Consider the following 22,488-nt stretch of genomic DNA (forward strand, 5'->3'; position numbering starts at 1 on the left):
TGGTCCAATCAACCGTGTGTAAAGTATTTTCTGGATGACTAGAGAATCTATACATGCGGAAGGTTCTGTAGATTGGCTATAAAGAGGAACGCTTCACTATAATCGGATTATGATGGCGGCCGAAGATCAAGGCTTGATGACTGATTCTAAGATAAGTGGTCTTAGCAATAACAAGTGCAGGTTCTGCCACACCTAAAGTAGAGCATGAGCCACCTGACATCCAGCTGGAAGGTTTTCCTAGCGAACATCTACTATTCAGTGCAACACGATAGTGTACATATCTTTACTGCGTGTGTAAAAAATTCAATATTCAGTGCAGCAGCAAATCCTAGAAAAATGTACCAAGAGTTGGAAATAAGTTATACGCCATCCACTACGATTATGCACTTCCTAGAAAACGGAGCAATTAAGCCTGCCATTGATCTGGGAGAAGAAAGAACTTAAGTGTCCGCAACGATGCTGGGTTGAACAGCTGAGAGGGAAAAGATAACAAAATACTAAAGTATGATATGAAAATAAGCTGGAATCTTAAGATTTCCCTTATTTCAGTAATTATAGAAGCAACTAGATTCCAGAAAATTTTAAAACTACCTGGCGAATATACTCAGTGAACCAAGTATAAGAGATGCAGACAATCGCATTTAAAGGTACAGTTAGAATCTTAAAAATATCTAATGTGAGTTAATGGGTAGATGTCTTATCTGTAGAATGCTTTTTTGTTAAAGAGACCTGGAGAATCATCAGCTCTGAAATACATGAACGCAAGGACTTTTAATCTAAATCAAGCGTCTCCAAAGTTTTGTAAGGGGAGGGGGCATATTGTAGACCTTTTAAAGCTATGTGGGCCCAAATAAAAAACAAACGTACCTGGACGTGTTTTTGTTATACTATTTGCTAATTGGCTTTTTAGTGAAACTGGTTCTTCAAAACTTAATTCTTTTAATCATTTTGTGACCAAAAGGAAAAACCATAACATTTTTACACATAACCATATTAAAGTTTTTCCTGAATATTTTCACGTTTGAAGACCCCCCCCCACCTGATTTATGTATATATAACGCTCAATTCAATCAATTGAATTTACGTAAAGTTTTTTTTTTTTTCATTTATAGAAAATGCAAAAACCCCAAATCGGAAACTCTCGGCAGGTTAGTGGTTTTATATATTAACACTGTTTTTTAGGTTTTTTGTTTTGTTTTTGGGTTTTTTTTTTAAATTTTTTGTCGGTTATGACTAGTGGGATTTCTATTTTTCCACATAGAGAATCTTTATTTTGTGTGAAAGATAGCTACCATTCTTTTCTCAGAATATTTGGTCTATAGTCGAAATGTTATATAGCGTATTTGGACATGTGGCTCACTTCAGATTTGGTTTTTAGCCTGTAAAAATAACTGCTAATGGAAAAAGACAGTTGACTTTGGCAAGGGTAAATCGACTAATCTCGGAGCATGCATATGTACACATATTTAGCTTTATCTCTGATAGCTCAAATAGTAGCGATGGTGGCAGGCCTTACATAATGACTATGGTTGAAGCGCTTACTGTTCCAGTTTCAACTCAAACTGATGGCACTGAAGTTTTTATATATATATGTCCAATATATATATTGGTCCAATATAATGGAGAATTTGCTCAATAATAAATATAAAATCTCTGAAGCCTCCATTCAGTCTCAAAAGACGATGAATACCTCTCATAGGAGCAGCTGCATGTGTAATTATGTGGCAAGGTTTGCGCAATCTCCAACCACACCTCTCCTGAATTGGCACTGCTCGAGTCCAGTGGCAAGAAGTCCAGGACGACTGGAAACAATATCGATAAGCGGAGAGCACATACAGCACCTGGAGTTCCAAATAGTCACCCATCTGGTACTAGCCAGGCCCATCATTGCTTAACTTCAGTGATCCTACAGGAACCAGTGTGTCAAACGTAGTTATGCCATATATATGGAATCTGCATATACTAAAATATAGTTAAGCATATTTTATGAGCAGACAACGTTGGCCGGCCTGCTAGTACATTTATAAATTTAAAATTACTTCATTAATTTAAACTCTTATAACTTTTATTTTTACTCGTTTTAAGTGTAAATGCATTAATAACGGTCTTTGATATCTAGCGAAAACAAAATAGGCATTGAAGGCGATTTTTTACATTTTCTTCAGATTTAATGTTGCTGAATCTTACGATTTTTTTTCCCCATCTGATATAATTGGAATTTACTTTTAAAGAATCTATGGAAATTCGATCAGTTGATCTGTTATGAAGAGTAGTCGTCAGTGTACAACGAAAAGTAAAAATTTCAATACCCTCTCCGGTAAAAAAAAAAAAAAAAAAAAACCCTATTGATGTTCATAATTCCATTAAATAGAAGAGCAACCGAGCTCATGAAAAGAATTTCAAAAACTACCTGGCGAATATACCTGGTGAACCAAATGCAAAAGATACAAACAACTGCACTAAATGGACAGTTAGAATCTTAAAATGATCTAAGCTGAAATGTAGGAGATAATAGGTGCATTTCAAGTATTCAGTAGGACGCCTCATCTTCAGCTAGAACGAGATAAGAAAATTGAATGTTTTTCAGTTGCTTGAAACGTTACTCAGTTTGTCTATAGCAATTGTAATGGGAAAAAAAAGATCATTAGTGTTTTATATTTTTAAAAATTATATAAATTTTGAAAGTCCAAGCTCCATTAATACTTTTTTGAATTCCAGAGCATATACAGCATTTTACATCTGATGAGTAACTACAAATGCAGCAAAGACTTAATTTTTCAAGCTTGTTAGTTGCAAACGCAACATTGTAATGGTTACCATGTGAAAAAATTACCAACTGAGAAAACTTGATATTTGAAACTTGGAGATGTGTATATAAAGTGAGGATTAAAGTTTAATTCTGTAGATTAAAATGTTAAATGCTATGGATTACTGTTACCCTCAATTCTCCCCTTGGATTATTCATTCATTCTACCTGGCAGGAATTTCCCGGAAAAATTGATATTCTTTCAACGTTGGGTTGCTTAGGTTGAATATCGTTTGTCTATGCATTTTAAATAACTTTTCAATATGTGCAGATAAGCAAAATGTTTATTCATAACTGATAATTTTGCTAATTACATTTCATTTCCTGATTTGAGCCATGGATTAAAGAAATAATTTTCCATGTTTCAAACAAATTCTTAACTTGAATGAAAATATATAATTAATTTTAACTTTAATCCTCACTTATATTTTTCTCTATTTATATTTTGGCTAGGATCGTCTTGAAAAGATTCTCACTGTAATATTTAATAAGAATTCATTATACCTAGTCTGATTCAACTCGTGCGTGTATATATATATATATATATATATATATATATATATATATATATTCTCTAGATCATCAGGAACTAAATAATTGAAATTTCGATCAAGGAAATAACCAGTTTTTTATTACTGAATATACTGTCGTTTTTTTTGTTTTTTTAAGATGTGCAAAGTAAATAAGAAATGACTTTAAACAAATAGGGCAACGTAAAGTTGGTACAGTTAATGAATAAACATTTGAAAATAAACATTTCACAAAATCTAAAATAACTGGAGATCTACATCGAAAGGGAGCGATAAGCTAAAACTAATTAAAATAAACAAAACTCTGATAAAAAGTTTACAGATCAAATTCTTATCTGTATCCAGAACATTTTTCCTGAATTAACGCATTTGCACCCCCCTCCATCTGCCACGAAGGTAAAATGGAATGCTGTCTATTACATTTTTTGTTACCACTACTCCAGCTTCTGTCTAATATGTATAAAAATGGCGCTAAAAAGGACCGAAATTTTGAGGGAGGAACTGCCTTGAACTCTTTCAATCTTCATCGCTTGCAAAGATGACTGATTATAGAATTGTTCTGTGGGTCCTAAATGTCTTATGTCGATTTTATTTTTTATTCTATTTTTTTTTTTTTTTTTAATAGTACGTTTTCTTGTTCTTGAAAGTATGCAGTTTCAGCAGTTGGGGTCACTTTATGGCTTGCAGTATGCCAGGATAATGTCTTTGATTATCTTTTCCCACGAGTTGGAATAAAAGCTGAACTGTTTGGAGACATTCAAGCTGTCCTTGAATAGTTTCTACTGTCAACCAACAACTCATCGTAAAGAGATTGTCTTGGGAGTCTTGAATCTAACATGATCCACCCAACGAACCTAACACTGCAACATTGTACGAGTTAATGGGAGACTTAGTTAAAACCCATAGATTAAAGGTTTGGTTTCTTGGCATGACATATGAGGAGCCTTCAATAAGTTTCCAGACTTTTTGTACAGGCGATTAAAATTGCCATAGACTTTTGAAAATTGACTACGTTATTGCTATATATCTTGAGATGACTGACCAATTATGATTTCAGGTTCAAATGAACAGCTACAGCAGGAATTGGAATAAACCTTACTAAAGCCTGATTGTCACAGCTGATGCATTTTTGAAATGTAATCTGGACGTGAGGATACTTTAGAAGAACGATATGCAATAAACTTCTGTTTTCAAACATGGAAAAATTCTACAAAAATGTATGGAATGCTTCAGATTGCTTTTGGACCATCTTGCATGAATCGAGTATCAGCATAAGATTGAAGGAAGGCAGGGAGTCTGAGGGATGAGGTGTGGGAGGAGTAAGGAAGTCTGAACACAAGTTGATTTGCCAAAGAAAGCATTTTATGGATAAGGACTTGTCCCTATAGAGAAAATGAGTGCAGTTCGATATCAGTTTGGGAACTGAACACAATTATTCATGAGGAACTAAAGATGCAGAAGATTTGCAGAGTTTGTAGATTAGGATCGACCATCATTAGTAAGAACCATTTAGAAACCGATATTTGACGTTAATACCAAGCAATCAAATTTTGATCTGGTAATTTATTTATTTTATTTTTTATTTTTTTTTTTTTTTTACAGAGAATTCTAAAGTGAAAACTGCGAAGACAACAAAAAAAATTCCCAAAAGTAAAACTTCCGCAAGTGAGTATCATTCATATCTGCCATATAAAGGACTATGCAGCTGAAAAATGTATTTGTAATATGAGATCTTGCTCCCCACGGTTTATTTGTAGTGCTCTTGGTTGATAAAACTAGCTGTTAATATCGCTGTAGTTCCAGTTATGATGTGGCAACCAGTTTTTATATTTCTCTCTAATTTGGTAGCTGCAACAATAGATAACACAAAACTCCAAACTTGTTGCTCAATGGCTCGTCATTGGCTTTGATGCTTTATTCTTACAGCACTACGTAAATTGCTCCAGACAAGTCATGAAACTACTTTATGTAAGAAATGTATGTAATAATTTTTTTAATCTAGACAACTTCAATGAATAGATTCCAACCCAGAAAAAGGCGATCCTGCATTTGTCAAAAACATTGCTCATGGAGTATAAGAACTAAAGGACAATAAGTGAAAGTCCAAAATCCAATTTCTACTGCTATATGTAAGATTTCCATTGTCCGTTCCACGCTGAAGGGAAAACAATCTATGGAAATCAACAAAACGAGCTTAAAAAAAAAAAAAACTACCGAACTCCATCAGCTCATCTACTTAAACATTAAAGTTTTCTCTTTTCCTTACTCTATATGACTTTGGATTTCTGCCATGATGCAATCTTCTGTATGCGTTGTAGTACTATTCTAACGTCGAATGGAATTTTACATTCCTCTACAACCGCATCTAAACATTGTTACATTTGAAATAGCTATCTCATCGAATGAAAAATTATTTTTCAGAGAAAAAATTGGATAAAGTGTCATGGAATCTTACATACTTAAGCTGAGAATGGGAAAATTTGCATTCGAGTTAAAAATATTTTCAAAATATTTTCCTCCACAATTGAATTTAAACATTACATTTGCATCCAGTTTTTTTTTTAAATTGAATTTTTCAGAAAAAAAATTAGATGACGGGTCACTGGGAAAAAACAATGTCCCCCAAGCGGATTCATTCGATTTGCCAAAAACAGGTTTGTATATTTGTTTCTTATTTGGACAGAACTGTTAGCTTCATTCTAGTAGGAAATATTAAGTACATACTCGACCCTCAAAATCCACAGAATAGGTAATTCCTGTAATGACTTAACCCTGTTGATTACGGTGTAATGCTAGATTTGTGCAGTTCTAGGTTCACTCTCCCAGGATTTTCCTTCCCTTTTAGGAGTTAGTTTATTGCTAATCGACTGAGATGCTCTTACTAGAAAATGCCGGTGGAGCTGCCCCAGTACTTTTTGCAGATCAGTGCTCCTCAAGGGAGTGGGATTTCTCAATCCCACTTTCTGACCCTGGTGTCCCAGTTCTTGCAATGGGAGAGAACTGAATACTCTCCACTTTCTTGGTAACCAAACCAGATGTGTACATGACCTTCACCTTTTCCATTTAGTTGGCCATTTTTATTACTTAGTGGGGAGGATCACTGCTTATCGAAGCCTAGAGGCCACTCTAGGATAAGGGTTAATGAATAGTAGGGTGGACCTAGACAACACTGATGTTCAGTAATGGTAAAACTTGGGTAGGGTTTAATTATATTAGAGGACTACTCAACAAGAATTTAGTTACATTAAACTTGTGAACGACCACATTATAGACAGATGGGAAGCAGCCCCCACGGTATTGTTCCACAGGCGGACATTTCTAGGAAAGAATCTCTGAAGGAATTTTCGTTTAGTTTTAGACACGGCGAGGAACATTGACTGTTGGAACATTGACTGTTGGAACATTGACTGTTGTAGCTAGACTAGTATTTGTTGGGAAAGTTTGGATACTGGAGTGGGGAGACCATAAGTAGGTGCTAGCCCGAGCTTCAACGATAACAAACAATAGAACAGATACTTGCAATTTCTTTTCTGTGAGAAAGGAAATAGGGAGGCAAGAAGTTCCTCATCCACTAGATATCAAAGAGCGTTTTTGCTCTGTATTCTGCCTTAACATAAATGCAGTAGTTAATGAAGAGAAAAATGCCTAGCAGACTGGCATTGATGATTATAAAAGTGTAGTATCTGTCAAATTAAATCGTGTGGTCCAGAGTATATCAATCAGGCCAATCTGAAGCCAAATACCATGAATAAATATTTGAAGATAGAAAGAACTTGAAGCATAAAAACTTCTCCAAAATTAATGAAGTCTACATTGAATAACTCATAAATGATTGATATACTGTAAAGCAAGCAACCAAAATTATGTGCATTTGGTATTAAAATATGCTTAAATATATTTTAATTCATGCAGATCTCATATTACAGAGCCAATTCTCTATAAAATATTAGTACTGATTTCAAGTTTAAAAAAAGACTTAGGTGCTATCAGCTGCAAGTGAGACAAAATCATGGAGCGCTTCAGTCTCATTCTTTATGGTTTGAGCTATCAATAAGATTTAAAATCTTGGCTTGAGGCAGGGCTACGTAGTGATATAACGAGATGTGATTGGACAGGCGAAATCATTTGTGGAATCACTTATATAAGAAACGGTGAATCATAAACATGACAACGAACGAAAGCACAACTGAAAAGGAGAAACTAAACCAACAGATTGGACACTACCAGGATACAAGGAACGGACTTAGAAAAAAAAAAAGAACGCAAAACCAAACTCGATGAAATTGCAAAAGTATGACTACGAATACGCAGATCCGAGCACAAGTACAAAAGAAGCAGACGATAAATTCATACAAGGGGCAATACATGAAGGATTTATCAGCAATTTAGCAGCAGGAGCAATATGCACAAAGCAACTACTCGGCCTCGACAAGTATTTTCGGAAAACTAAAAGACCTAGAGAAGAATCAAGTACTAGCAGAGATACTAGTAATACTGAGCCTGATAGGATGGAAAATACTATACCAATGGCTGAGGTACAGAGAGGGCCAGAGGAAACGGGAGGAGGTGGTGGAGAAATGTTCAATGCAACAGCGATTGGCACAATCAAACCAAATGGAGGAGTCGACTATTCACGTAAATACGTTCCGGAATCGGTTCAGAAACGTACTGAAGTAAGCCATGAACAACCAAGTGATACATTTTGAGGCACCCAAAAAAATTCCACAAAGAAACAAACTGGAATCAAATACTGTTAAAAGGATACGGACAATCGAGACACCACATGATACCTTACCATTTAACATGGGTCAAAGAAATAGAAGCAGAAACAGCGTTCACAATGGCAACAACATACAGAGTAGAAGCAATTGGTGTATGTAGATGACATCGTATGCCAAGAAATAACACAGTAAAGGCGAAACAATGTACATCCCATCACCAGCCCCAAAATCTTACTTGTACGAGGATTACGGTAAATATGTGGGGCTCGGAAACTTGATATATCGCACATGCTAAATTGAAACTGGGTAGAATGTGAACCAGTAGAATATGAAGCAGCAAAATTACCAACGTATGCATACTGATACTGGATGTCAGCGGGATTAGCGAAAGACGTATTTCAAAAGGACATTTCGTCAGGGAAAGGACTTCAGTTTAGACGCCAAGGAACTGCACGACTGGAGACTAATGTGGATGAGTCCACATTTCCATGAACTACGACAGGGAGACGTGTACTCATTCCAATAGGAAAATAAGTTTACAGTACAAGCCATTGGTATCTTCAAAGTTTTTTAATATTAGCACAATCTTCTATTCAAAACTTCAAATTTGCATTAAATTTAATCCAGTTTTGACACTAATTGAACAAAATTTCTTAAATTTCAATTTAAGACGCATTATGCATAAGTCTTAAATTTGAAACCTCAAAATCATGGGATTTTCGTTAAAATTGGAATAAGGATTCTACACATAAGACTTGGTATCATATCTTGATTTGGAGGAATTAATTTTATAGTTTGTGGATGACTATTTTATATGCTCTGAACCCAACTCATTGATTTTAATCGATGATGTCCAAAATCACATTCTTACATCCTTCATAGATATTCACGCAGACGACACCACAATCTATAGCAACACTTCAAAGGCAAGCAATGACCAAGATCTTTCGGATTCTCTCTGATCTTGAGCACATGGTGCAATGGGAAGTATCAGTTTTTATGGTTAACTATTATGCTGGTTAATGGCTGGTTAACTATTATGCATTGAAAACCAAGCTTCTCTCTTATAATCGCTCTGACCCCCATCCAGTCCCAATTGAAATGAATGGCTTGGGGAAACACCATGTCTTGACAAGCTTCTGCAACTGACCTTCACTCCTGATCTGAAATACAAAACACATCAAATCTGTTACTAAGACTGCTGGAAAAATTGTTTGATCATTCTACCGTTCCAGTAGGTATCTTGCTGCAAATGCATTCCTTTATTTGTATAAGAGCCAACTCTCTAAGTAGAGTAATGTTTTCACATCTGGGCAGGAGCTGCTTGACTCACCCTATCCTGCCTTGATAGTTCAAAATAGGTTTCAAAACCTAGTAGTAGCCTTTTTCTTTCCTGCAACCTCTTTCCCCACAGAAGAGATGTTGTGAGCCTGTCTCTGCTTTATCGTTATTTTCATGGCAAGTGCTCGTCTGAGTTCCAATCTTTGGTCCCTTTTGCGAAACTTTCACAAAAACGCTCTACTAGCTATAACCACTATTTCCTCCACTCTGCCCAAATCTAAAATTCCATGAATAAAGTTTCTTCCTAGAACTGCCTGCATGTAGAACACTGTTTCACTGGCCTGCTCCCGGCAGATTACAATATGGTAGCTTTCAAGTCCAATAAAAGTCTTAGTTGTCTTGTTAAATAATTCAAATTCTACCTAATCTACATCATTAACGATTACTACACTATCACCTTATATTCCTCCACATTTAAACTTGAGTGGCCTTTGAGCCTTGATAAGTAGTGACTCCCTTGTAGATAGATAGATAGATAGAATTGGGGCTTTGAATCTTGTCATGGATATTTGTATATAATTCCACCACCATTTCTTGTAAATCTTTTCATCTGGACGACTGATAAATTATTTTAATATACTGGCAGGGTGACCCAACACTGCCCGGGGTTGAAGGTGCACCAGGAGAAAGCTCACATGGATCTCGGTGACTAAGTTCATAATACATTGTAGTCTATATTGTACTGTAGAGAACCTACTTTTAATTTTATAAAATTATATATAATGGTTTGAATTAGTTTATAATGCAAAAGTCAAGTATCATACTTCAATTGTGGTCTGAAGACATTCATTTCATATGCGCCTGTCATATCAAAGGACCTACTGTTGATTTTATGTCGGGCCTTTCAGCTTGTATGGCAGTAAAACTTAAATGCACTTGTGATGTTAGGCTGTGTAAGGTATTAACTTCGATCAAAATCGCCTTTCAAATTATTTTGATTATTCATACTTATTGAAGACATTTCGATGCAAAACCTAAGAACAGTGCCAAGCACACGAAGTACGTTTGTGTGAGATTCATAAAAACAGCCAAGCCATTTTTGAGTCCATAGGGAACGAACTCCAACAGTTCCTTTTTAGATTTGTTTATTAATGTAAAATGCAACTAAATCGTTTCAGGAGCGTGGTTTTGAAATTTTCAAGGTCTACACAAGGCAGTTGCCAAAAATACCCCAAGACCTAAAATATGTGAAGTGTTTTTTTTTTTTTTTTTTTTTTTTTTTTTTTTTATGAATTGACATGTATAGACAGAAGTTTCTGCAGATTGGCTAAAGAGGAACGTTTCACTATTATCAGATTATAATGGCTGCCAAAATCGAGACTCGATGTCCAATTCTTTTAAGAGTGGTCTCAGCAATGACAAGTGTAGATTCTGCCACACTGAAGTAGAGCATGAGCAGTTGGAAGGTTTTCCTGGAGGAAAGCTACTATTCAATGCAATAGTGCAAATATCTTCATTGCTCGATTTGTAAAAAGTTCAATATTCAATGCAGCAGCAGCAATTCCTGGGAACATGTATCAGGAAGAAGAGTTGGAAATAAGTCGTACACCATCCACTACGATTCTGCATTTCCTAGAAAACGGAGCTATTAAACCTGACAGTGATATGGGACAAGAAAAAATGTATGCATAGTCAAATTGATTTTTTGACTGGATTGTTAGCCAAATATTGATGACTTGGGTTTGTATTACTGTACACATAGATTCGAAAAAGTTGTCAAAAAACAAATATATAACAAATGTTATCAAAGGCAAGATAAATTACTTTTCTACCAAACTAGATTTAATTTTCGTGTTTTTATTCAATTTAACATGTTTATTCAGCTCAAAAAACATACAGTGTTTACCGATGTATTGGAAAATTTAAAATGGCGGCCGACTCTCTTTAACACGGTAAGTTCGGGAAAAGGTGTTATAAATAATAAACTAGACAAAATACTATTAAAAACCCACCGAATATATGTCAAGTTATGTCACGGTAACATATATTGAGCAAATTTCTAACAGTATTTTGCCTATATTATTTATTGCACCTTTTTCCGAACTTACCGTGTTAGAGAGTCGGCCGCCATTTTAAATTTTCCAATACATCGGTAAACACTGTATGCTTTTCGAGCTGAATAAACATGTTAGATTGAATAAAAACACGAAAATTATATCCAGTTTGGTAGAAAAGTAACTTATCTTGCCTTTGATAACATTTATTTGTTATATATTTGTTTTTTGACAACTTTTTCGAATCTGTGTACAGTAATACAAACCCGATGACTTTCCTTATGTTGAAGAGACTTGAAAAATTATCTGCAAAACGCATGTACGCAAATACTTTGTCAATTTTTTTTTTTTTTAATCTAAATCAACGGGTCTTTAAAGTTTTCGCGTGGGGAGGGGGCATATTGCTGATATTTTAGAGCTACGTGTGCCCAAATAAAAAGAACACAAACATCTGGACGTGTTGTATACTGTTGTGATGATTAGTTTTGCGTTTTGGTGAAACTGATTCTCCAAATCTCATTCTTCTAATCAATTTCTGATCAAAAAGAAAAATCACTATTCTCACACACATACATTTTTAAAGTTTTTCCTGAAATTTTTCAGGTTTTTCCATAGTCTTCGTAGACTGTATTAGAGATGTTGGCGTGCTGGATATGGTCCGCAGGTCGTAGTTTGAAGAGCCCTGATTTAAAATATGTATCTAACACTTGTTGCAATCAATTTAATTTACATGAATAATTTTTTATTTATAGATAATAGAAAGAACTTTGAAACCCCAAATCGGAAACTCTCAGCAGGTTAGTGGTTTTATATATTTAACATTGTCTCAGGTTTTTTATTTTATTTTTTTTTTTTTATTTTATATGCCTGTTATGACTAGTGGGAATTCTGTTGTTCTCCTTTATCTTGTCTAGTGTGTGTGTGTGAGAGAGATAGAAAAGTATCTACACAACTCTTCTCAGTATTTGGTCTACACTTGAAATTTGTTATATAGTGTATTTGGACATGTGGCTCACTTTCGAAGTGAATTTGTCCGTGCTTGTATGTTGGTTCTATGAATTGAGATTTGAGGCTTAACATATCTTCCACCATTGCAGGCTGGTACATTACCTGTCGGTTAAGTCAGCCCAAAATTGTCACACACCTCATAAAAACTATTAACATGGTGCATGTTTGGCTCTGAGGGTACAATCAGCAGTAAACGGAAGGTCTCGTATGATGGGTGTCTTAACATTCGTGACGGCGCTAAGTCATTTGGAGTTGAACAATTTGTCAGGTGCTTACTCCAGAGTTTTATGCATAGAATCAGTCTGCCAACACTGCTAAGAACATCATGCTGAAAAGCGTTGGGACTAGCACACAACCCTGTTTAAGTCGTTGGAAGCCTCTCTATTTATGACACAAGATCGTGAAATTGTCCGAGATAAATTTATCAGAACATCTAAATTTGTCCCTTTCAGATCACTAAATGTTGCATAAAGGTTTTTGGTAATGTTCCTGACATTTTTCCTGGAGTTGATGAGCAGCAGATACCATGTCAACTGTAGCACACCTCATACGAAAACAGTGTCTCTTTTCAGAGAGGAGGCCATCTTCTAGGTGCTGGAATTAAATGATTGAATTGCAAGAATTTTACCGGCGACGCTGAGAAGCAATTCCAACTGTGGCATTCGCAACTTTGTTCCTATTTACTTGCCTCCCCACAAGGGCAGTTAGACACAAAGTGGCTTTTTAATGTGGGGAAAATCCAACTCCCCAAGAAACGGCATTCTGGATAGGAACAAAGACAAATTGTCTCAGTTATGAAGCATTTCTCCTCCACTAACCTAAAACAGACACTACGCTGATCTTGACCCGAAGGCCAACTTTGTTTCCTTTCCTCGTGTGTATGTATATATATATATATATATATATCTCCTATGAATGCATATTTTAATTCCTGGGGAAGTAGGCCCTTCACTCAGAATAAAAGAGCTTGCATAGTTTGTCAGTGTGGGAACCACCTGCCTTATATACCTGAGGGTATGCCATGAGAGCCTGCTGTTTTGCCACAAGGTGTTTTACAGCTTCCTCAACTTCCTGGATGGTGGGCAATTCATCAAGTGTGTAGTTTGCTTCGATTTGTGGAAGTTGTGTAATCGCCTTCTTGATTGAAGGCCTTTTCAATAAAAAAAAAAAATGAAAGAGCACAACCTAAGTAAACTTTATCAGTGTTCTTATCGGCATTCAACAGTGGAGATGTACTGGAAACCGGTGATCCATATATTGCTTTGAGGACATCGTAGAATCTGAGTTCTACATATTTCTGTAATTCCAAAGACTAATCATTAACCAATCTTGGCTTTAACACGGTATTGGTTGAACAATATCGTAGATCTTCGCAAATGCTTCCTGATAGTGATTGAGAAGGAACCCAAATAATCCTTACGCACATGAAATATATCTAATTTTTTTTTTTTTTTTTAAATTCTAATGAGCAGTTGTAGTCTTGGCCCGGCTTCTCAGTCATGTGATTATTAGATATTTTTAAACGTTTTTAAATCTGTTTATATTGTAGGTCTGAGAGTAAGGTATAATTTGACCAATCGAAAAGCAACTCCATATCCCATACCATGTGATACAGATTTATCGCATTCATTTTCTGGTAAGTAGTTAAACTTATAAGAATCTTTGGTGCTTGTCCATAATTTAACATAATTAGAAAAATAAAAATGCACAAATTTTTTAAATGTCATATTCCCAAATCACGTAAATTGAACAAGTATAGATTTTGTTTTTTTTAAATAAAAATCAAATTTTATAAGTTTTTGATTCACCAAGGTTTTAAATAAACGGAGAAAACTCGATTAGAACTACAGAAATCAAATCCTCCTTGTAATAAATACAATTTACTATTATAATCGTTAAAAAATTCATGATTTTCTATAAAGAAAACTACTTGATCAATTTACATGAGTTTTATCTGATTTTTACTTTTTTTTTTCCTCGATTGGTTACATGTACGAACATCAAAATTTTATTTAAGGTTGCATTTTGACAACTGAATGTTTAGGAATCTTTGAAATGAGGATTGATAATTTCGGTACAAGTACACCAACTTGCCGAAAGTATTCAGTTTTAGGAGTTTATGCTCGCAGAAAAGTAAGACTAACTAAAATTAATACTGGTTTCTAACCAAACTTTTCTTGTAATTCCAAAGTTCAAGTAACGAAGTATCACAACGGAAAAAAAATGACAAAACCTTTTCTTTTTATATTGAAATTGTTAAAAATTCACCAACAATATTTCCAAATCCTTTTAAAATTTACGAGTAAAATGTAACATTTCAATCCTTTTCAAATAAAGGCGCAAATAAAATATAACCTTCAGTTTAGAATATTACGACATTTTTTAAAACTTTATTTCCTCTTAAAGAAGTCTTGATTGTAACTAGTTTTGGATTGTCTTCCCTTTCCACTAGTATAACTCTTCCGAAAATGAAAAAATACTTCCAGCGAATGCACTTGCGTTATAATTTCTATTTGTATTTATCAAACTGTTTTCCTTTCACTTTTCTAACGTTGGAGCGGCTGTTCATTTAACGTTTAAACATTTATTAGTGTCCGCCATTCTGATAGTATTTCTACTGCATATTTTATCACATTTTAATTAACATGTAGCATTACCCCTCCCTCAGCACCATACGCACCATAGCGTGCAGACAATCTTCTCTTTCGCCATACTAGGAGGCGCTAAGATTGGAACTATGAAAGATGAAGCAAATTTTATTTTTCCTTCTTACATTACCAATATGCATGCGCCTTGTTCATACGCAAAATTCAAGTGTTAGAATTTGTCCTCCCTCTCATTAGGCTGGCAGGATTTCCGGTCTCTGCTGCTTTAGAAGGCACGTGAGGTAGCTTAAAACCTTGCATGTGTGCCCTGCCTCTTTCACCCCTTCCCCCTACCTTTTTTTTTATCCAACAGTAGGACACGGATGATGACGGCAGTCACAGAAAACTAGTCCCCTTCTTAACGTTATTGATCTGAACTGAAGATTATTTTGTGATAAACCTTTGACGGCAGTTACAAGTTAGCCATCATTTATCATCGGATTCTTGCTTGGATTGCAACCAAGTCCGATATGAAGAGCCAGAATTGAGGAATTCACACGTGCAAGCTGTTACTTGTACTTCCTACCCCCCCCCCGATAGTTTCTCACGAAACTCGTTTTTGGCAAATCATTTCTGTAAAATTAACTTTCTTGTATCATCCATTTGTTGACAGTAAAATTGTAACTACTGTACACGTTTGTGCTCCTTCTTTGAAACAAACTATTGCCATATTTCTGTTCTGTATCAGAAGTCTTTGTCTAACGCAAAACAACAAAACTTTTTGGCTAAAACATCAAGCAGAGGTTTGCTATTCACAAGTTGAGTCGAGTAGTTCGTTGTTCTCTATTCGACGTCGTCGTTCTCTATTCGCATGTTTTAAACACTTTTCCCACTCTTGCCAGCGACTTGCCTTTTATAATGTTTTGGGCACACCCAATTTGCATATACCACACGAGACTACTCGAGATCTACGCGTGACCGGAGGCTTTAAAAGACAACAGCTGCCATCTTTGGCCTGTTTTTTTTTCTTTTTCTGTCTTTCAGCCTGCTGCCGAGACAGATTCTCGCCCGTTTCTGAGGTAGGTCCTCTGTCACATGTTCCAGAGCTTATCCTCGATTTGATACTGCATTTTCATGCGTGAGAATTTAACTTTTTACCGAGATAAAATTAATCCCAATAGTATGACACGTTTTCGTAAGACTGAACGTTAAAACAAAAATGGCTTTGCTTTTTCTTCACTTCTTTTGGATACGCGCTTTGTCACTTCCTAAAGCCAGCAATCTTCCACAGGCATTAACGGAAATGATTTTAACGAATTAAAATTATTCCAACTTCTCAAACGTAACTGGTCTACGTGACAATATTAAGCAGATACGAAGTTAGAACCCTCCCCCGATTATAAAACGAACAACCACGTGTCTGTATGAATGATTGAAAGCAACTTTTGCATTATTTCTTGCATAAAATTGTTTTGCTATATGGCCTTTCTCAATTTGCATTTCCAAAGTTTTGTTTTAGGTAACACTTGCTTCCTGGTGATTCTATTCTCTCCGTACGTTGCATTTATTTGCACTTTCTATATATCTACGTATATATCCTTATATTTTATTTCTTGGCAAATACATTTATACCCAAGTTTATTAAATGTTGGGGGTGATTCTTGGCCATGTACAAAGATGCTAGCCTCACCACAAATGGCCTCTAATCTTACCCTTAGGGTACTTAGAAAAATCAATTGTAAAAATGTCCTAAAGATTGAAGGTTCAATTCTTAGTGCTACGTTTAAATTGTGCAACAATTAAAAAATATGGACGAAATGAAATGTTTTTCGGAAAATATTTTCCTTTATTTTCAACAATAACCAAAATAAACAAATTGTTATTCACATATTTACAACAATAACACAAACAAAAAAGGTCAGTTAACAAAGATACAGTCCTAGATAAACTAGGACGAGGAAGTGAAGCGTTACAAGGGTAAGGGAGGATAGTCAAAATTAAGCACTACTAACCGACCAGTCTTCGAGTGGCTATTCACTATATTAACAAGAAATTCAATGACTCTTTTTGTTTTCCTTTTAAAAGTTTGGTCAATAAGAATATTTCAAAATTGTATTTACCACTAGTCCAGAGGGCTTTTTCTGCAACTTTCCGTGAGTTGAAGGGATGTATTTTTCTTGTGTTTTGGATTCTTTCGACTGGACTTATCCATGAATCATAGACTGGAGTTACAAGAGCTGGGCCACCAGTGAGTGTTGATTTAGCAGTATCAGAATTTTGGGGAAATTTTCAGGCGAGTCGCCATTTTGAATATACACCTATATTTCTATCAGATTTTAATAATAGTAAAACGTAATTTAAACCCGTAAATTTTATTTCAATAAAACGAGCAAAGACCAAATTTTAATATCATAAAAGCTTTAATAGAGAAATAAACAATTTTATTTATTTTTCCTTCGATTTCTTCACTTAACATTACACGGATTGTCGAACAATAACATTACTTGAATCTTACGATAATTATTTTAACAGCAAAATAAAGAACTTACCTGGTTAATGAGTAAGATATGCTTTCTTTTAATCTTCCTGTATGAGAATTTATTCATATTTATGTATTATAATCCATGTATTTTTAAATGGAAGGATTTTTCCAACATGCATCGCGACCACGCGTGTCTTTAAAGCAACTTGTAACGACACCGGAAGTGAAAAATTATCTCTTATGTACGGAGGCCTATAAGTGTAAAAAAAAACACTAATTCAGAAACCTTAATAATCTCGATATTGGATTATATTCCTTCAAATTTTCCACTTTTAAAGGTTTTCGGAGGCGCTGAAAACGGAAATAACCATTTATATATACGGCAAACGAAACTAGTAGTTTCCAAGATAAAAAATTTTACAAATGGTCACAAAGTGGGGGGTCACTTTTCTATAATGATGTGACGTCAAATGGGCACCCACTTTATGGCTACATTGCAATGAACAGATTTGGCCGTAATTTTAAAGGAATTTTCGAGGGTGGCTTCATATTGACCCTATATGAATAAAGGGTGGAATTCTTCATATTTACCCTATATGATTAAACAAATATTTAATGTAATAACAATAACAAACCAAAACACGTCTTTATAATATAAGTTTTTTATTCCGTTTTGTATAAAATAAACGAAGGTTTGTATATATCAAAAATATAAACAGAACACTTTAGGATTGACATTTCCTATTTTCCAATGTAAGTAAGATTTTAATCAAATAATTTCTTATAAATTCTTCAAAGATGTGAGAAATTAAGCAGAAAGACAAAGAAATTCCATTTGCATTTATTGAAATAAGAAATTGAGTTTATTTTAAATTCAGGGGGAAAAATTAAGATAAGTTTGCAAATGTTTTTAAAACAAGAAAATAAATAAAATTTTCCAGCGTATATTTTGAAATCAGAATAAAAGTTTAAATAATTTTATTTAAAACAAAATAAGAAAATATAAATTCTCTTTAGACAGATTTAAATTCCAGAATAAAAAGACAGTAATAATACAAACGTAACTTTTTATCGCCGAAACATTTTCGGCGATAAAGTGTAGAAATTACCTGAAAAATTAATGTTTTTTACTCAAATAAAGTTTAAAAAGTCAAAATAAAATTTAAATACAACTTTCTCATCAGTTACAGAAAGTTAAAAAATACGGGTAGTAAAAAAAAAAAAAAAACTCACCATTATTCCAATAAAATTCTTTAAAGACTAGTAAATACGTCTGCTCCGAAGAATGCTTAGTGTTGGGTAGGATCAGTAGCAGTCAGTTACGTTTTTGCCTGACTTAAGGGAGATAACTTGTCCTTTTTTTTTTTTGTGCCTTGACGCTATCGTACATAAAAACTGAGTTTTCATTTTTTCATTAACACGAATTACGATATGACGCAGATATGCAATGGTTTTTTTTTTAATATCTTAAAGAAATACCTGAATTTTTTTTTTTATTATACTATAAATCTGCATTATCCGATTTCGTCCTTTTTTTTATATCGAAAAAAAGGAAACCAGGAATTAAATATAAAAATATATCTGATCGACCATTAATTACTGGAACATTCTAAACAAAAATTAAGCTTCCACGTAAAAAAAAAACAAAAAAAAACACGTGGTTATCGAAAAAAGGATTTAAATTTTGGACTTTAGCGGTAAATTTACAGATAAGTGATATTTTTTGTTTTAAATTTGAGTATTTTATTTATTCATGTTTTATCTTCAATTTGTGATATATAAAACGTGCCAAACAAAATTAATTATTAAAATTCTCAGACATTCCAAAATGGGGGGGGTGAATTTATAAAACAACGTTTGTCTAAAATATTATATTTAGTTTATCGGAAAGAGCATAAAATTTTACATTCACCCTGAAAAAAACGTAACAATTGAACGAATAGGAAAATTTTGATAGATTTTTAAAGTTTAAAAATTGAAAAATATTCATCTCATAAAAATCAATTGATTTCACTACGTAACAAAATGGCTTCCCAGAGGCACGCACGCACTTTGTAAACAATGTTTTTTAAACAATGAAAAATAATATTTCTATTATTTTTTAAACAACTTAAATAGTTTATTTTGGAAGCATATTCTATAAAGAAAATAAATAACCCACTTTAGAAAGAGAAATTACGAGTTTTCTATATTTTAATCGCAGTTTTCTGTTAGGGGTGTCAAAAATTCCCCCAAAATTCTGATACTGCTAGTGTTTATTTGATTTTTATCGAAAGGCCCATCACAAGCTTGAGTCCATTTGTATTTTGTCTATTTTTCAGGAAATCAGAGGGCTTGCTAGCGTTGAAAAATTTTTACAAAATCTTCGGTAGAATCCAGCCATACCGAGAAATCTCATTGTTTTTTATTAGTTGGAATAGGATACCTTAAAATGGCATCCACTTTTGCTGTGATAGATGATACTGTTGGACAGGGAGAGGTTAAGCCTAATTAATTCACTTTTGCATGACAAAATTCACTTGTTTAGGTTCACACAGGTTGGCTTCAAGTTTCTGAAAAAATTGTTTGATATGTAAATGCCTTTCTGAAGTGATGCTGTAAACAATTACATCTATGTAGACTTCGCATCCCTGAATATTATGTGGAAGGGAATGCATCATCCTTTGAAAAGTTGCCGGTGCATTTTTCATCCCAAACGCCATAACTTTATACTGGTATAAACCATCTGGAGTCACAAATGCTAAAATTTCTTTGGTATTATCCATCAAGGGTACTTGCCAGTAATCCTTCATCAAATCAAATTTACTGACATATTTTGCCTTTCCAAGATTGTCAATGCAGTCATCAATTCTGGGAATTGGAAAGGAATCGCTTAGTTACTGCATTGACTTTCTGGAAATCAGTTACAAATCTGTATGTGCGTCCGGTTTTGGTACAAGAATACAAGGACTCCACTGACTGTTGCTTGGTTCAATGTCATTATCCAACATATATTTTACTTCCGGTCTCATTTGCTGGAGCTTGATTGGGTGTATCCGGTAAAAATGTTTGGGTTTTTCTTCCAACGAAAACCTGTACAGCAGCTGTGTTTTTTAGGAACATCAGAAAAAAGGTTTTTGAAATTATTGACCAAATCATGAATTTCTTTTTTGATAAATGTTCAAATTAGACAGAATTTTAGGTTTTGAATGACTACTTTGACCCATGGCGACCGAAAAAACGCAATTGCAAATTACTTAGGACCTTTATCCAGACATGGCTGGCGGAACAATATCATGCTACCCCTGTAAAGTAAAAGGGTTCTGTTTTAAATTCCATCCAAATTTAAATCCGCAAGATGCACCTGAAGGTCAGAGGTTACATCTTGAATGTTTTCACAACGTTTTGATAGAACAGTAGCCCAAAGAATCCAAATACGCCTGGTCTTCATGTATTTATGCGATAAAGTAGGGTTGTCCAAGCACCCACAAAACTCTACATAAATTGCTTCGTGTTATTAGCTTTGTATTGTCACAGATTACGTCGCTTGAACCATTTTCAAATTCTCTCGTTGATCATATATTTTTGTCTCTTTGGAATGGAAGCTCATCGAACTATCTGGCACAGCTCTATACATGGTTACATGCTGCTAAAATTTTCGATATATTTAGCTTCTGGACAGTTAAGATCACTTCTTGCAGAAGTTAGAAATCGTGATAAAAGTAGTCGCACAGTTGCCCTTTTTTCAGCATAGCATTCTTTTCAAAGTTGTGTTTAGGGGTTTATAATGTACTAGCAGGGATACCCGAAGTTGCACGGGATTGAATGAGGATCAATGACTGTTCCACACTATACTTTGCCATCAAAATCGGTGAAATGACTAAATCGATTGATTGCTTGGTCTAGTCGGGGACCCACTGCGGTACATTGGGTGGAAGCTTCACATGCCTTCCCAGTGACCTAATACATAATGCATTAGTCTACATTGCACTGTAGAGAACCTACTGTTTTTATAAGCCTTTTATATAATGGCTTCAATTGGTTTAAAATTCAAGTCACTTATAGTTCAATTGTATTCTAAAAAAAGATTCATTTCAAACACGCCCGTCTTAGCAAAGAAGGTTCTTTTAGATGCTAGTCACTTCTGCTTCTGCGGTGACAAAAAGTATATTTCCGATTTTACAAAAATCGGTTCAGCTGTCTGAGTCCATAGGAATGAACGAACTCGCATACACACACTGTGCCTTTATATATACATATATATATGTTAATTTAGTATACAAACAAATGGCTACACAGGCATACATGTTTCAGTGAAAACCCAGTAAGGGAATCGCTTTGTCAGGCCAAGGACATCTCATGTCCTTCGCCTGACGAAGTGATTCCCTTACTGGGTTTTCGCTGAAACATGTATGTCTATGTGTAGCCATTTGTTTGTATACTAAATTAACTTATTTTGGCTCTGTCTAAACATTGAGCACTCTTTTGGTAGACACTTAATAATTACTACCAATACAATATATATATATATATATATATATATATATATATAATGCGCAAATTTTATGATTCAAGTTAATGTGCACCTTCATTTGGGTGTAATCTATTGTCACATGTATGCTTGTTTTAAACAAAAGTCCCAGAGTATCCAAATGGTTCACTATTGAGTTGAAGCGTCAAAATCTGCGTAATTTAAACGTCTGTTCACCTGTTTTCTCTGAACTAGTCAGATTTATTTCTACTCTTGTCTGATGTGCAATCGGACTATTTTTCTCATAATTTCTAGCTTGTGCAAGAAATCAAACATGTAGATATGACTAACCGCCTTGTCAGAATTTTCTGATTTTTCAACATAATGCCAGATTTATCCAAATAAAATTTTGGTGCTTCTTCGTTATTGTAGTGAAATTCGGAAATTGACATTTAATTTCACGTGAAACCAATGGTATCTATTGAATTGCCATGCTGCAGTAATAAACATATCTAAAAATTAAGAAAAAAATAAGATAACTTAAAGAAAATAGTTTTTGAAGAAATTAGCA

At 34.4% G+C, this 22,488-nt stretch overlaps 1 protein-coding gene across 4 annotated transcripts in view; it reads left to right on the plus strand.

The window, feature by feature from the left end:
* Nucleotides 1-22,488, plus strand: part of LOC145248152 (DNA-dependent metalloprotease SPRTN-like) — a 70,457-nt gene that overhangs the window by 42,678 nt on the left and 5,291 nt on the right. For 3 of the 4 annotated variants that reach the window (XM_080109974.1, XM_080109973.1, XM_080109976.1), the window contains exons 10-14: nt 1,113-1,148; nt 4,939-5,001; nt 5,916-5,990; nt 12,145-12,189; nt 13,950-14,036. In XM_080109974.1, the coding sequence (XP_079966100.1) occupies nt 1,113-1,148; nt 4,939-5,001; nt 5,916-5,990; nt 12,145-12,189; nt 13,950-14,036 (306 nt within the window). The remainder of the gene's footprint in view (nt 1-1,112; nt 1,149-4,938; nt 5,002-5,915; nt 5,991-12,144; nt 12,190-13,949; nt 14,037-22,488) is intronic. The other variant, XM_080109975.1, reaches the window with a different exon arrangement.

This window comes from Euprymna scolopes, chromosome 26 (genome assembly GCF_053919585.1).
Source record: "Euprymna scolopes isolate OS-2025 chromosome 26, ASM5391958v1, whole genome shotgun sequence".
Classification (NCBI taxonomy): Eukaryota; Metazoa; Mollusca; class Cephalopoda; order Sepiida; family Sepiolidae; genus Euprymna; species Euprymna scolopes.